This window comes from Plodia interpunctella, chromosome Z, assembly GCF_027563975.2.
Source record: "Plodia interpunctella isolate USDA-ARS_2022_Savannah chromosome Z, ilPloInte3.2, whole genome shotgun sequence".
Lineage (NCBI taxonomy): Eukaryota > Metazoa > Arthropoda > Insecta > Lepidoptera > Pyralidae > Plodia > Plodia interpunctella.
Window position 1 is genome coordinate 10,044,741 of NC_071324.2, and position 12,078 is coordinate 10,056,818.

Here is a 12,078-nt window from a genome sequence, read left to right on the forward strand (position 1 = left end):
AGAACTCTTACCACAGAATTCCCGTGAGTAATAAAATATAGTTAATACATTCAAGCATGCGTTATTTGTAAGACAAAGTTCCATGTACTTTGTACTAAACTACTTAGTGTATTTCCGCTTTAGTATGTATCTCTAAGCTTAAATACGGTGCGATATGCGGTAATCCTAGTTTTCTTCTTTCAGTTTTTACAACTTCTGAAACCGTAGTGCTTCGTTTTCTATTCATAAGAAAACTTCAAATCTTTTCCAAAGGCGGGAGAATACTTTATATTCTTACGTAAATAATATTTAATGCATGAAGTCATATTTAACGTTTCACCTCTGTCGCCTGTGAAATTTTAGACCATTGGATCATTGGACATCGGCATTTTATGGTGCAATTGAGCAGTTACTCTTGTAGTAGATGATGGTATCTAGTATATTGTAAACACATTCACATAGTTACATAAATTATATTAACAGGACATAGCACGAACTGTTTTTATTTAATGTTGCTGCCATTTCAACGTCCTTGTAGTCGCCGTGGTCGCAGCCAGGAGTATTTGCGGTGGTGGATACAGTTTCTCAACAATCACACTAACCGCATTAGTTTTTATAAAGTTACATTATGGTCGATGCATACTACATAAAACACATCCACATAGTTCCGTCCACATAGTTGCAATAAAAATATAAGACCCTCATTTGTTAATTGACGTCTTTGAAAAAAAGGATAAAGTGAAGTTTTTTGCGCCTTCTTCTTAAATTGCGTTATGGAAGACGGCGGTAAATTTTTGTCGTCTATAAATATATCACATACCTAACAACACAAATAAATAAAGATTGTTAGTTGTTAACTAATCTTCATTAAACTACATACAAATAAACTAATCCGTTCGTTCAGAGTTGAATCACGAATAGACAAATAGTTTGCGCCCTTTGTGTCTGTAGTTATTTAAACGGATGTTATTTATGCGTTGAATTTCCATCTTTGCGTCCACTATTTTTCCAAGAAATTTGAATATTCTGATCTGAAAGTAAAAATTGGAATTGAATGACTCGGCCCGTCCAGAATAATGTTATATTTTTAACGTGCAAATATAACTTACACTCACGCGCTATCACGCGTGCGATGGCGGCAGCACAAGCTAATCCTATATTCATATGAATGAATGATGCAATGCAGTCCCTTGTTCATGTCAACATGCCACAGCAGACTCGACAGCACTAGTTTGTATCTCGGAAACTAATTGATGTCAGAATGTGGCTGCTGAAGTTACATATTCTCGTATGATATACTAGGTTAATGTGTTGTATAATTAGAGCATTAGGTAAGAAAGCAATTATACTCGTATGCGTAATAAAAAATAAATAAATAAAATAAAAATAATTTATTTCAGGTTTAAAAAACCTATATAGTGTTAGTAACAGAGTGTCTTACAAACTATGTTAGTACATGTATATTAAAATTACGAGAGCACTTGGTGTCCTTAGCTAGGTGGATGCGAGTCCAGTGCTGCATGAGAGCGCAGTCCACGTCCAGCCTAGCAGCTACGGTCTTCACCAGGCTGTTGGTGCTGCGCCGCACTCGGTGCATCAGAGATGCTGTACGCTTCCTAATAATGGCCGACAGGCTTTCAACCCCTTAATTATCTATTATGATTATGTACCCAAATTGAGAGGTTTGATGATTCGTAATCGTATAGTTTTATTTATTTGTGTTACTTGTATTAGATTATACAAAACACAATTTATATCAGCAACATTGTAAATATAATTTCGGTAGCGAGTCTAATAAATGAGTTTTCAAGTACACGATTGATATTAAGTTACAAATGTTAATTAGTTTCTCTCGCTTCTAATTGGTTATATCCATTTCGTGTTGTTTAATTTCGAAAACGTTTTTCGACTGTTCAATTTTTCTAGCTGAATGGACTAATGAGCGTGAATATTAGTCTGTAATCGAAGTCACTCATGGGATCTATTTGAAAACTTTCTTTTCTACATAAATATCTGTTTAGTAATTTTCTCAACAAAAAAGTTGTAAAAATATAAATTGAATATTTTTTTAACTTTCTTTTCGACATTCGCTCCACGTCTCTACATAAATATCTGTTTAGTATTTTTCTCAACAAAAAAGTTTAATAAATTGTATATATTTTTTTAATGTTATTCCAACTTCTAGAAGTTTTTTATAACTGAAGTTAATATCAGTTAATATCGCTATTATTTAATCTCTAGAGGTTATCAATTTTATTACAAATTGTATTAGGATATCGATTCGTGTGTCAGTTGTAGTTCTTGTTCCGTACATATAGAAATTTAGGAACAACTGTTAAGTTGAGACGCGATTCCCGCGATGGCAATTTCAGAATAAAAAGTACCTTATGTGTTATTCCAGGTTATATAGGCGTGAAAAAGTAACAAACATACATACATCCACACAAACTTTCGCATTTATATTTGTAGCATACTTATCTGTGACCGCGATATACCTAATCTAGACGTACGCAGAATCTACACCCCGATCCCACGTGATGAACGGGAAAGAAGTAAAGCATTCGCTTTACTTCTTTTTGTTTTGTTAAAGTTTTGTCAACTGTGTCGCCTGTGTCTATGCAGTACTAGTAACTAAACGTTTTATGTTTCTAAAATATTTAATGTTAATAATTAAATGTACTAAGGCTTTTGAATAAAAACACTAGGACTCCGTCAAAATATCTTATGTATTTCCCAAAGTACATTCAAATCATATAGTCATTGGGAGACCCATCTTTAAAAAATATATTAAACTAGATGCGACAGCGACAGCGCTTTGCTTGCTTGGGAGTAATTCCCAAGCAAGAGAGAAGCAAGAGATGGTGTCTCAAAATCCGATTAATCGAATTCGGAGAACAGTATAACAATACAACCTTGTATGTGTACTAAACAGATACTAGATTATCTGCGTCAATTGAACGTCAGCAGAACTCGAAAAAATATGGATCACGGTATCATGTTGATCTAAATTTAGTAATGTTTTGTTAATAATATATCATCTTTATTCAATGGCGGAGGAAAATAATACAGTTGTGTGTGAATAGTGTGCGCGGCGCAAGTCAATTATTTCGTAACAACTGGATAATTATTTTATAAAATAATTAAGATTTTTAATTAACTTTAAACTTTGCCTTGAGCTTGAGTTAAACAGATACTACTATCTGTAGTAGAGTTTGTATTTTACTTCATATATAAGTTAATCTAGTAATTCATCTAGTAAGTCATTGTTTAATGTCGTAGTCGTGCAGTGAATTAGTATCTCTTAAAATAAGAAATTACCTGAACATCCGTGAATTGTCGTCTTTATTGAATAAAAATAAAATGTATTACTCATTATAAAATGTCATAACTGCATTGGTCGGGATATAGTCCGAGTCTTTGCTTTTTCAGGATTTAAAACAATGTAGTGACATATTTCCATTGTCATACGATTTGTCGAGTTGTTTATGGCAATTGTGTCCAATAGAAAACTATAATAAAATCCTTAATTTAGCGTAGTTTGTCGCTGATAAGTAATAGATGAGTGAAATTGGTATACTAAATCATATGAGACAAGTATGATTCGAACCTGGGACTTTTCGATCACGGGCGGGCGGTCTTAAGCACTGACCATAACAGCTTCAAAGATTATTGTATTCAACTTAGTATATTGTTCAACAGTGTATTGTCCGTGGACAGCATGGACGACATCGAGCTGAAGAACATCCAGCTGCAATTTCCTAGTGGACGGCGGTTTAGCGGCGACGGGTGCTCGGAGGTGCGCGTGCGCACCGACCGCGGGGACCTCGTCGTGGCCGTCCAGGGAGACCGCGCCAAGCCTGCCATCCTTACCTACCATGACCTGGGGCTCAATTGTGAGTAAATTATTTTTAAATAGATCCTTTAGTCCATTTTCATAACTGATTTCATAACTCTAGTTACCAAAAAGGACTTATTCATATTTTTCATTAATTTATATTTAACTGGATGTTGCCCGGGACTTCGCTTACGTGGGGATTTTAAAATAAAATATAGCCTATAGCAATTTTGGATAATGTAAGGTACATTCTTATGGTGAAATATTTTTTTAAATCGGTTTGATAATTTTGGAGATTGGGTAATCATAACCTCAAACATACAAACTTACAAACGCTTACCTCTTTATAATAATAGTATAGATTGTTGACAAAATAGGCATGTGACTGATTCTGAATTAATTGCTATATTGGAATTTTAGCAAACATTGAAATTAAATGAAATCGGTATTTAAAAAAATAAGAATATCAAAGATTATAAGTCTGTCTAAGTATAAAGTCTGCCTCTTTCTCGGAAAATCAAGATTTGTTTCTATTATATTTAATGGACTGTAGAATATACATATTAATATAGTAACGTCATCTTCCTTAATTTTCAAGTTATCCGAAAGCTAATTTCAATATCATATTGTGCTTATGAATGAGATTCAATTGAAGTAAATAATTAAAATTAGTCGACATCCGAATGTAACCAGTCATAAAAATTAACAGATATGTAACAAAAACACTGTTGTTTTGGCGAGATGCTTTTTAAGAAACAACAGGAATTCATTTTACGTAAATGATATGTTTTTTTTAACTCGTCAATCGAAATAATGACAATAAACGTTTGTAATACTTATCGATATTTTTCTAATGAATACGTATTTAAAAAACTTATAGAAATGTATACGTACTTAAAGTACCTAAAATGAACTACAAGGGTTTTGTGACATACTGTATGTATGTTATACCTACCCAGTACCGATGTCGTGTAATGCGTATTTTTTTTCGCTAAGCGTATAATATATCAATTTGGATACTGTTCCGGTATACCGAGAAAGTTAGTTTAAATGAATACAAATTTTTCTATCCTACTAATATTATAAATGCGAAAGTTTGTGAGGATGTGTGAATCTATGTATCGTATGTATATAAGTGTGTATGAATGTTAGTTTGTTACTCTTTCACACAAAATTTACTGAACCGATTGTTATGAAATTTGGTACACGGATAGAATCATAGATCCTACGGGAACGAAGCCCTGGGGCGCAGCTAGTTCTATAATAAATATTATAGAACTAACTGTTCTCCTCGTTAAGTCATCAAAAGACACTGACATTATTTTTTAGGCGCAATACATTCGCTTGCAAGATCCACTCCATTTGAGTGCCTATAGTATTATTTGACCTTTCATTGTAATCGGGTGTGAAATTGCTTTGCCATCCCACTCTAGCTGTCACAGAATTTTAATGCCGGCTATACATTATCGAGAAATTTGGCGGATTCAGTATACACTGCTGGGTTTTCATTGCGGTGAATAAGAGCTTGCATACAAACTACGTAATGTTCGTGCATTCGTGTCGACATCTGTCCGAGTTCGGTGATAGTGTGTAGCCGGTATAAGAGCCGGACTAGGGAATCTGTAAAACAGCCGGTGTAAAGAAATTTCCCGTTATGCCGAAAAAGTCCGACATTTTTACCTTTTTCGACCTATTTTACTGTCCATTTGCTTTGCGAATGTGTTAGTTGCGTATCATTTATTGCGTATGATTTTGATGCGTGTAATGTTCTATATTAAAAATAAATGAACCTTTACTTGTTGTAACAAATGTTAAAATTTTTTATTGCAGTGATTTATTCGTAATGTTGAAACGTTGTCGCTTATTTACAAATTTAATAATTTTCTAACGCAGTGTGAGGCAATTATGAGGGTTCCGTAACAACTTTTCTAAAACTATATTTTATGCACTCATTATGTATGAAATGGATACAAAGTTATGTTTGTATTTTTTCTCTGTGAAATAACTATAAATAACAACTATCGGATCGAAGTTCTCACTTGCTTTTCATGATTCAAAAATATCAAAATATGGCCGATCATATATTTTGATCGCGTTGACTTAAAGTTTCTGAAAGGGCAACAAAATGGTGCAACACAAGGGTCGGGTCCCTAAGAAAATCAGTACAATTTGTTGCTCATGTTAAAATAAATCAAATTGAATTCTATTTTATCCAAAGACACAAGAGTTTTCAATAATCCAATTTATTGACCGACGTTCGAAAGGTCTTCCTGGCCGACCACCGGGGAAATCTCACGATTCAATCTCCAGTCAACAATATGATAATAAGAAGCAGCCGAACTTATATTATTACTCGAAGTTACTTAGTCTTCCGCGTCACTGGATCGGTCCTGAAATGATTCTCGTTTATGGTCCACGAATTGAAGCAGACCATTATTTTATACATGCTTTTATCCAATAATATAACTTATATTTCATTAATCATTACTAAAATATGTTCAAGTGTACGATGATTTCATTTATTCTTAATATCACATGGGTTATACAAATCAGATCACACATAATATTATTTTATCTAGTACTTTGTATGGATGGAGACATTGCATTGTTCTAGATTGCATACTTCAGTCCCAATTGACCATCAACTTCAAACAAAATGTAGATAAAGTTTGGATCGCTAACAATGCTGATATGCAAGTTATCCTACAAACAAATGGGAATCGGTCCGGTCGGTTCAGCAATGTTAACTTTTAGTTACAGAGCCATGCTCGGAGATATAAATACAACCTTGAATTTGCTGCATTTAGCTTTTTAGTTGTTCAGTTGTATAGAAAGTACTTTGTAACCGTTTAGTGTCATTAATAAAAGTTTGTTATGATTTTGCTTTAAGTTAATAATATTTGTACGTTCTTTTGGCTCTAAAATCTTAAATTTAAATAATTCAATTTATTATTTTTGTTTGGTCATTAGCCACAAGACCTTGGAGATTTGGTAAAATTTTTTGACAATAAGTACATATACTGTACTAATAAGTACATATATGTATGTTTCTTTAAAAAAATTAAAAGAAATGTCGATTCCTATAATACAAAATCATGAAATAACTTAAATAAGCTTAAATATTAAGTTGAAGTCGATAAAGAGAAGACGAAGAATATGAAACCAACGAAATTCAATCACACTATTAAACTGCGCTGTGAAACAAGAAAAAATTGCCCTTAAAAAATCGTGGTATGTCATAAAACCGTAGTGTTAACAAATTGGAAACAACAAAGCGAGCTTCTTATACGAATGAACGCATATCAAATGCATGCAAATAATTTGCACTATAAGTATGTCAAACCAAACTATTTAATGTCTGCTACCAGCGGAGTCGCTCGGCAGCTGCCGGGCCCAATAAGTGACAGCTTGTTCCGATTGCTGGAATGGGTATATTTCAAATTTCCAGATGAGTTACGACCTGTGGCTCGAAGAGCGAATTACCATATTGAATAATTGTATTTTATATCATACTGTGTCATTTGGCTCCCTCAAACCTAAGCGTTGCTTTATTAGGGTTCCATACGTTTTTCGTTTGTTCGTTTCGAAACGGCGGTGGTGAAAAATAGTTAACACCAGTCTTAGCCTGTGAACCGAAAGGTCCCAGGTTCGAAACTTACTTGTGCCACATGAATTTGTGTGCCATTCTCATTATTATCAAACCCCACTTGTTTTCGATGAAGGGAAATATCGTGAGGAAACCTGCACTCTCATTGGTACTTATTATGGGTAAAACGATTTGTCCCACTATCGTTGTGATACTAGTTTAGTATACAGTGCCTATTAAAATCTTTGTATGTCTTAGTAGAAATAATCTGACTTATTATAGGTAAGGCGATTTATCGACTATTGATGTGGTAGTAGTTTAGCTGTGATTGTATCCAGTACCTATTAAAATCTCTGTATGTATTTCTGGAAATCTTACTGTCAAGAACTCTCCTTGCATGAAACGGAATTATTTAAATACTATCATTATATATATATATATATATATATATATATATATATATATATATATTAAATACACGTGGGCTTTTCTCCCATTACCTAATTTTATAAACGTAATACGTATAAACGTCTGAGATATACTTAATAAGGTACATGCGCGTGTAATATCATCAGCACAGTAGGTATATTTTCCCTCATTACTTTGTGAAGCGTCAATTTGGAGAGTATTTATATACTATATATGTCCTCATTACCGTTTCAATCGATCACTTTCAGTCGCACCTCTGATTGTCAAGTGTTTTGTGATAAATGCTGATTCTTTATTCAAAAGAGAATATTTGATAGTCCTCAAATGGAAATCATGTTTAGGTATATAATTTTGCACGAGTGTTCACGTCCTTACAATAAATATATAACTTTATATAAAATGCTATACTTATCACTGTTTACTTGAAAATCTATTCTTCTTCTTATTTAAGAGCTTAGTAAGTAAAACTATTAAAACATTTTTTTCTAACATCGTTAGTTACCTATTGTATTATAGTTTCTTTTAATTTCACGGTCATCGGGATATATTACAAGCAAGCTTTCACTATTCACAGGCGGCGCCGCAAAATTCAAACGCCACGTTGAGTTTCATTTTCATTCGAATTCAGAAATTGTTACGTAACCAGTCTAATACTCTCGATCTTTCGCAAGACTTCCCAGTTGTTTCCAATACATTGCCCGTTTTGAAAGATATTGAATAAGAACACTCGCTGCCGAACGAGTAACACGATCTTTCCACGCGATCAGTTCGCCTCACCCTGTCTACAGTACAAATGTAAGAAAAAGTGTATCTTGGATTTAATATACCCTCTGTATTTTATCATACAGTCGTTTGTTATTCGGCTTCCAAGTATGTTTCAGTGGATATTTGTTTGTGAATGTGTAATATGTTGTACATATCAAACTGGTACGCTCAATAGCTGTAGGACGTTATGTGGAGCATTTATTGTTATTTATGGCGCGATGTTTGCATTCTACTGTTGTGTAATAAATGTAAAAATGTAAGTAGAAACAGAAAAGATTTGAGGGTAATTCTTTTTAAAACATCGTCTTCGTGTTATTCTTATTTCAGTTGCGTCATTTGATTGACTCGAGAGGGAAGATGAATATCCTTACTAATATTATAAAAGTCGGCGGTGGTACAATGGTTAAGACGCCTACCTGTGTATGAGAGAGGGTTGATTCCTACTTATGTGCTACATGACTTTGTATAACAATGTGACTCATGTAAAGTTTTCATTGACTACCGCTTACTTCCGGTGAAGGAAAACACGTTGAGAGAACCTGACAAAACCGTAATAATTTATCATCTAGTGTATGAAGTGGAGAAGGTAATGGTAAACCGGTCCATCTATATTGCCAAAAAGCGTGTGTTTACTAAAAATGTGAGTCAAAGGGTGTCAATCAAGGTTGAAATACATATTGCATTGGAACAAAAAGGATCTGATATGAACGAGATTGCTCTTCTCTCGCTGCATACGTTATCAGGCATTGATGCACTGAACGTATGCATGGGACACAATCTCGTTACAGGCGCCCAGGATAGTGAAGGCAGTTTATATTAGAATAGTTAACGTAAGATAATATTATGGTTTAAAATCTGTTGCTAAAAATGAATTATTAAAATAGCCTTCTTTTGTTGGGTCTTATCTTCGACCATCTCTCGTGATTATTGTCACGTCGTCGGCACGTCATAAACCGAAACATGTGTAACAAATTAATTCATCAAAACAACATGTCAGAATAAAAGGTGAGACATAATTAGCTGAGATATTCAAAAGAGTCTCTATTCTGAGCGGGGCTCAGTGAAAGACGCTTTTCATTTCAGCTATTCCTCACTCTGCCCGGGGGTGAAAAGGATCGGAACACGTTATATGGGTTTTAAACGTGTCGCGAATGTGCGAGTTTATGGGTCAACTGGGATTGGTCCATTGCAAGGATTCCGCGAGTGAATTTTGCATAATCACAGCTCTAATTGGTTCAATATGCGCTGATATTTTCAGACTGTTTAGTGACAGAGCCGTCGTTTATTTTTTATAGTGCGCCCTTACTTCAGCAAATTACTGTCTTACCTTATAAATAAATGTTAAATTTTCCATTCAAAGAAATCCATAACAAGGCAATTATTTTTCAAATTATAATATTTTCCTCACTTGAAACGAGGAAAATAATATCATTATGGACGTATTTTTCCTTTTTATCGTTGTAACAATCGTTTTGGGGCTGTATCCCTAAATATAACAGCAGAATTTGAATGAGGATAATTGGCATTAGCAGTTCATTGAAGTCCCACTCACATAAGCCGATTATAACGTGCTACAATACTGTTTCTCAAGTCATTTGAAGCTATTCCACACAAAAGCTATTATATTCCTGTAGGAAGCCCTATATAACTGTTTCATTCCGCACATGAGGTAGAAATTTACTGTATTCATATGGCACAGGCACTACTGACATGACAAAGTTCCTAAATTAAAATGTCAAGTTTTGATTTCCGACGTTATTACATAAGGCCGCATTTCATTGTTCCGCCTTTTGCTATGATTTCTTAATGTATTATTTTGAAACCTGAAGAGCTCCGTATTTCATTTCAGTCGCAGTTTGTGAGAGGGTATTTCACGGCTGAGTCCTGTGATGTTTGAAATTACACAAACAATCTGTAATAGTGTATAACAGTAGATTGCATAAGGTAGGTTGCACCAGTCAATTTCTTCCTATGACGTTTCGACAAAGTGGCATTATTCTATGCGGATTAAAATCAACGTTCATGTTGAATGATACAATAACTCATATAAAACGTTGTTATAACTATATTAATTTGACAATAACATATTACTGAGGTACAACAATACAAAATAGTTTTTTTTAAACTACGTACTATAAATATGTCATCGGGTAGTCACATAGCAAAGTCACAATGATGCTGTATATGTTAAGATATCATCTCATACATAAACAACAACTGATAGTACAGGAACGCCTGTACAGAGATTTATTTATGAGACTTAAACTCTTATCCTCTGATATGAACCGTATACGATCCGTAAATAGTTCCATCTCTTGGAATAAAAAGTTTATATGTGCTTTACTCTTGTTTATCACTAGATGTGGAGTCAAACATCTGGGGGCATCCTTTTTCCCGTCTCCACAGTGTGCATTACACTATTTAACTTTATAATAACACGCGTGTAAGATTTATTATCTGTCATAGCATTGCATAGGATTTGTATCGCACTTATAAAGTAAACATACTCATATTTTCCTTCATCGGATGCAGGTGCTAGATGAAAGTAGCCGTACGAAATATATCAGAAAATTCTTATTTGTTTTTTTATCGTAAGCTGTATGAAAAAAGTCTACTTCACACCTTTCTGGAATAAGTCCGCCGTGGTACATGAACTACATCTTTATTATATTCCTTTTTATTTATGTTCTAATTTTCGTCAATAAAGTTTATTTAACCTTTTCACAAGTATTGTTCTTTACATTCTACTTGACGACCTCGATGGCGCAGTGGTAAATATGGAAAATAATATTTATCTTAATGGCACCCATCTGGATTATCTACATATGTATTTGTTATAAAATATAGTATCGTTGAGTTAGTATCCCATAACACAAGTCTCGAACTTATTTTGGGGTTAGCCCAATATGTGTGATTTGTCCTAATATATTTATATTTATTTATTTAATATACAATAAATTTCCTATCAAATAAAAGCCGGAAAGGTACACCTTAGAAAATTATTTACGGATCGTAAGTAACGTAACGACAATATTGACATCGCTTCCCAAAAAGGGAATGATGGCTATGAATTGTAGGGAACCCGAGCGAAGAATAAGCTTTTTCTTTGTGTTTGCTTTTAAATATAGATCGATCTGCAAATTGGTAATTACTACTACCATATGTATCGAATTTAATTAATAAAATACATTTTTTCATCTGGTCGGATTTAATATGCATAATTGAATAACATACAATAAAACACACAAATTTTCTGAATTATTGTAATACTCTAGTATTACAATAATCCAGAAAATGCAGCCTATATCACTCTCCAGCTCTGCATTTATCTCTACATCATCAATCCAACGTTCCAATTTGACTTAAAAGAAGGACAAACTTTCAGATTTATAATATTAGTATAGGAAAAGGGATATTAAAAACTTTACATTATCCTGGATGACGACATGAGAAAGTTATGCGTCTTTGATACATTTTTTCATCT

At 33.7% G+C, this 12,078-nt stretch overlaps 1 protein-coding gene across 10 annotated transcripts in view; it reads left to right on the plus strand.

Moving 5' to 3' along the window:
• MESK2 (Misexpression suppressor of KSR 2) overlaps positions 1-12,078 on the plus strand; it is a 71,039-nt gene that overhangs the window by 8,064 nt on the left and 50,897 nt on the right. For all 10 annotated transcript variants that reach the window (XR_010370323.1, XM_053768992.2, XM_053768988.1 and 7 more), the window contains one exon: positions 3,679-3,872. Coding sequence is in view for 9 of the 10 variants with exons in the window: in XM_053768992.2 (XP_053624967.1) it covers positions 3,679-3,872 (194 nt within the window). In the remaining variant the exon portion in view is untranslated. The remainder of the gene's footprint in view (positions 1-3,678; positions 3,873-12,078) is intronic.